The following is a 5,147-nucleotide window of genomic DNA, read 5'->3' as shown; positions in this document are numbered from 1 at the left end:
CTGAAACACCAGTGGGAGCAGTTTGAGAACCACAGGGAAAGTAAAAGAATGGTTAACAGCTTAGATTCTGGAGTTGGGCAGATCTGATTAAAGACCCTGCATTGCCACTAACCAGCTATGAGACTTTGGACACATTAAGATCTCTAGAGAAAACCTACCTTTCACCTTTTGTTGTCAGGATTAAATGAAAACATTTGTAAAATCTGAAAGGATATCTAGTATAGAACCAGAACAGCAGTTTTGGAGTTAGGTTGTTGTCTGTCGCTAGCTGTGCAACATGGGCAAATCACTATCTTCTGTGCCTCTATTTTCTCATCTACAAAGTGGGGATAATGGCACCTACTTTATAGGCTTCTTGAGGGAATTATATTAGTCAATACATGGAAAGAGCTTATAATGCCAAGCATATAGTAAGTAAGCAAGTGTTAGCAAATTAGTAGTGTTTAGGATAATGCCTAGCACCTACCTAGTAAAAACTAAAATGTTAGCTGTCTCTGATACTGTACAGATAAGCTGCAAGGGTCATTCCAGGAGGCAGGAATGTCAATTAGGTGGGCTCCGTGATGGGGTCATTTACTTAGTGAAGATAGTTTCTGCTAGACCTGAAACCAAGAATGGGGAGAGAGCCTTAGAAGACTTGTAGAGTCAGAATGTAGTAGTCTTGATCAAGAACGGGTAAAGAAACAGCTCCTGGAGGGAGAGAGGGGACTGGACCTTAAGAATGGTACTTCCAAGTGAAGGCAAGTCAGGAACTACAAAGCAGGTAAAGAACCCAGGCAAAGAAGGGTATCTCCAAAGTAGGGTGAAGGTAATGAAAGAAAATAACTGATCTAGCACTGGCTTTGTAAATCAAGAAGCTATAACAATAACAACACAAAAAGCCTATACAGGTAGACCTCATTTTTTAAAAAAACTATTAATTGAATTTACTGGGAGGCAGACCTCCTTTTATTGCATTTCACAGAGGTTACTTTTTTTTTTTTACAAATTGAAGGCACTATCCTCCGTCAGCAAAGATTATGCCTTGCTTTACTGCAACAGTTGCTTTGCTGCGGTGGCTGGAATGAACCCACAGTACCTCCAAGGCGTGCTTGTACTGGAAAATGCTTCTTTAAATGCTTTTTTAATAAAAATTTTCTGTGCTTATATTCCTGTTTTTATTCATTAATATTTCAAACTATTTATCAATGTCCAACCTATCTCTTACAACTAAGTGTTGTAGGTACATGGAGCACAAAGGCTAGTAGAGGTTATCAGTGGGAATTTCAACAGGGAGATGGATTTCACTGAAGAATTAGATCTACAAACAGGAGTTTTCCCTCACCTTGCTGGCTGGCCTTGGAGAATCTGAATTTTACTTCATTATGGGAGGTTGCATTTCCTTAGGATCTTTTTATAGATTTCAAGTTAGAGACAAACCCAACTGCCAGCTCTCCCCTACTTCCCTATCCCAAAGAAGTACCTGGGAGGAGGAAGAGAGTCTAAGGGCCAAGCCCGAGATACAGAGCAAGGGAAAATGGATAGGTTATGTGCAGAAAGCAGAGGTCTAATGTGACCTAATTTCCAGAGGTGGGAAGTCTGAGCTGCTTTGGCCTCAATGGTCCTTTTAAAACTCGAGGAACAGTTGATCAGTGTTATTGTATTCTATTATCTGTCTCAGTTTGTGTAATCTGCATAACTGTTCATTTCCCTTCTTTATCTAATTGATTAAAATGTTGACAGATCTGTAGTACTCTACACTAGATGAACTCAGCTTTGACTCCACCTAACTTAAATAATCCCAACCCTCATGATATTCCACTCCCCCCTCCACACCCCCCCTCCCCCCATTGGGGGCTTGGGGCAGGTGCTGGGCCAAGGCCAGTCAGACCACAGTGATCATATCCAGTCCACAGCACCTTCCATTTTATTGTTTTATTTACAAACAGGGTGAAGTCAACTGGGAAAATCAGGGACAGGGGTCAGTCTGGGCCATCCAAATGTGGAGTGGTTCCTGGGTCAATCTCCACCACGAAGGCCGCCTCTTCTATCCTTTTCCTGCCCCTTGGAAATGATCCCTTGATTCCTCAGGGCAGCCTCCCCAGCTGCTCCGGAGCCCTTTAATAAGGGCAGATGGATCCTGGGGGAACGGGGTGGTACGAGGGCTGGGCCCCCTCAGTTTGTGTAAACCTGAGTTCCGATCACACGCATGATTTCCTTCTGTATCTTGGGGTCCTGAGTATTAATGTTGGCATCGCCCACCTGACCATCCTCATATCTGCCAAAGATAGGGCAAGTGTGAGCATAAGAGAGAGAACAATATAGAAATAATGTCAACCAGTGGAACTGTATTTGGAGGTGGACCATCCTATAAATAAAAACCCTTTCTTGGTTCTCCTTAGGGTGGAAGAGATTCAACTTACCTGGTTTCCTCTAAACAGACCATGATATATAGGCATCCCCAACCTCCAAGGGGAAAGTCCCAGTGCCAGCTGCACTCAGGTAGCCAGGGGCAAGTCTAAGATAACAGTAGTCACACCCCAGGACACCCCCACCCTCACTCCTCAGAGTAATCCCCAAGGTACCCTCCTAGACTTACACAAAGAAGAACCGTGTGCAGACATGGTCGGACACAGGGCACACCCAGATGTTCCCATGCTTCTGGAGGTCTTTAGATGTAATGACTGAGAAGAGGGGGCCAGAAGTTATATATATATAATGCTTAGGTCAGAGACCAGGCAGGGAAGGGAAGATATGATGCTTCAATATCACCCTTGGCTGGATCATGCGCCATTAGTTGCACTAAAAAGAAAGGTTGGGCCCAGCAGTGTGGCTCAGTGGTTGAGTGTTGATCTGTGAACCAGGAGGTCATGGTTCGATTCCCAGTCAGGTCATATGCCCCGGTTGTGGCCTCAATCCCAGTGTGGGGCATGCAGGAGGCAGCCAATCAATGATTCTCTCTCATCATTGATATTTCTATCTCTCTCCCTCTCCCTTTCTCTCTGAAATCAATAAAAATATAATATATATATATGTATATGTAAATGAAAGTTTGGGGACCTAGAAAACAGGGACTAGTTGAGCTACTTACCTTCACAAAGTGCTATACAGTTTAGATTCCGACTTTGCAGGAACCTTGACTGAATGGATCGGGTCTGGAAGAGAAAGAGAGCAGGGCCAGGTAGACTGTTACAACTTTCTCTATAGAGGCTGGTTCGCTGATGATGGGTGGGATCAGGGATATCCTGGGCTTCCAGCCACCCTCTCCCACGCCCCCAAAACCAGTCTGGATGAGTTCACAGCTTCCATCTTTACAATTATATGTCACTGCATTTTTTCATAAATTCAGTCTTTGTTTTCATAGTTATGACTAAAGCCACTTATGACTGGAAGCATGTTCATCTTAGAATGTACCTGATTCCTTCAAATGATCTTCAAACTACCCTCCATCCCCACCATTGTTTCCCCATCCATCTCTGTAACCGAAACATATCCCAGGAGAAGGGTACTGACTCACTGGAGCAGGGCCAAATATTAATACCTGGGGGATAGTATTCATCCTGTTATATCTCTGGACCAGCTCATCCTTGGAGGGCATCCTGTGCTGTCCTTTTCCCATTCCTGTCATAGAAGAACAAACCCAGTTTATTCACCCATTCCTTAATCAAACATGTACTCAAGTACCTACTGTCAGGCACTGAGCTAGACACTTGGCAATACAGCAGTGAATAAAACAAACAAGACATCTTTCCTCACAAAATTTTAGTCTGGTGGAGAGTACAGGCAAAGAACAAGTAATTACAAAACAATATGCCAAGTGTTGTGATGGGGACAATAGAGAGCACTGTGTAAGTCAGAGGCAGAGAAGGAACCTAGCCTAGAGGTCTGAAGAAGGCTTCCTGGTGATAGCTAGGGTGAGAACTCTAGGGTGAGGAATTTATATGAAGAGGGGGCAATGTTCTGGGCAGAGGTAACAGGATATAGAAGGTCTGGAGGGAAAAATCAGTATGCCTTAGTTTGTACAGAGCATAGTCAATGGCAGAGGAGTGGTGAGAGATGATGTCTAAGAGGTGAGCTAGGATCAGTTCAAGCAGGCCTTGTAGGCCATGTTAAGGCAACTAGAGTTCATCCTGAGAACATCAGGGAATCACTGAAGGGTTCTATGATAGGTGAGTAACACATGAAATGAGAGGAATGAGGTGCCCAAAACAGTGGTGACATCAGTACTTCGGATCAAATGTCAGGCTGAGTGAAATGAGTAGAAAGGAAGCAAGCAGAGCAAGTCAGATCTGCTCTAGTCTCAAAGTTACATAAAATACTGTGACAGAGTCTTTCAAGAGAAAAGGGAGAAAGCACAACAGTTAAGGGATAACTAATTTTCCAGATAACTACAATGGCAAAAACCTTGAAGAATTCTGCTTCCTTCAGAAAGTCTTCCCACACTTTAGGAAGTGCTGCCAATTCCCTGGTTTCCACCCTCTCTAAATCCATAAATCCTTCACCATCCTTACCCACCAGTGAATAGTCCTGTTTATAACCATTTATAGACTCATTTTGGATTTTTCTTAGATACAAAACAGTGCTTGTGTGTTCCTGCTCCCAACTCTTTTTGCCTGTGATTAGGACTTCAATCTCTATGCTCAGCTTTAGCACAGGCAGCCTTATATCACAGACTCTCGTGTGTGCGTACGTGTGTGTGAGACTGAGAGGAAGATGGGGAATGATGCTATCGTTACAGGCCATAAGCAGGGCCCTTATCAACCACTCCACCCTGGAACTTTCTATTATTACTAACTCCACTCTGCTTCAATTTTTGGTCTTGTGATGGCCATGATGTTGCTGTGGAAATGATAACCACTGGACTAACATTCTTTACTGATCAGGCTGTAAATTCATCATGCACTCACACTAAAGTCCTATGATAGAATTGTGGCCCGAATAAAATTCAGGGCCAGGAGAGCTTCAAGATTTCAACTGCTAATTTCTTCCTCCTATAGACACTCACCACCCATTTCCACCTTCTCCATTAGCCTGAACTAGGTTTAGCTCTGCATCTAAACATGACTTCTTAGCCTGGGTATTTCAGTGCAAGATTCTGAGTGAAATTCTCATTTAGGTTATACCCCAGAATATAGGAAAGAACAATCTGACTTCTTTTTTTTTTAATT

The 5,147-nt window shown here is 43.4% G+C and overlaps 1 protein-coding gene across 8 annotated transcripts in view; it reads right to left on the bottom strand.

Annotated features, from left to right (window-relative positions):
- Window positions 1–1,883: 1,883 nt before the first annotated feature.
- The window catches only part of PARP6 (poly (ADP-ribose) polymerase family, member 6), a 42,286-nt gene continuing 39,022 nt past the window's right edge, over window positions 1,884–5,147 (bottom strand). For 6 of the 8 annotated variants that reach the window (XM_005882815.2, XM_005882814.2, XM_005882810.2 and 3 more), the window contains 4 exons: window positions 3,521–3,600; window positions 3,071–3,134; window positions 2,579–2,663; window positions 1,884–2,257 (listed from right to left, as the gene is read on the bottom strand). In XM_005882815.2, the coding sequence (XP_005882877.1) occupies window positions 2,155–2,257; window positions 2,579–2,663; window positions 3,071–3,134; window positions 3,521–3,600 (332 nt within the window). In that variant the 3' untranslated portion in view covers window positions 1,884–2,154. Of the gene's footprint in view, window positions 2,258–2,578; window positions 2,664–3,070; window positions 3,135–3,520; window positions 3,601–5,147 lie in introns of those variants that run through there. The other 2 variants (XR_001359905.1, XR_001359907.1) reach the window with 1 other exon arrangement.

This window comes from Myotis brandtii, unplaced genomic scaffold (genome assembly GCF_000412655.1).
Source record: "Myotis brandtii unplaced genomic scaffold, ASM41265v1 scaffold74, whole genome shotgun sequence".
Taxonomy (NCBI): Eukaryota; Metazoa; Chordata; class Mammalia; order Chiroptera; family Vespertilionidae; genus Myotis; species Myotis brandtii.
This window is presented reverse-complemented; position numbering and strand designations above follow the sequence as displayed.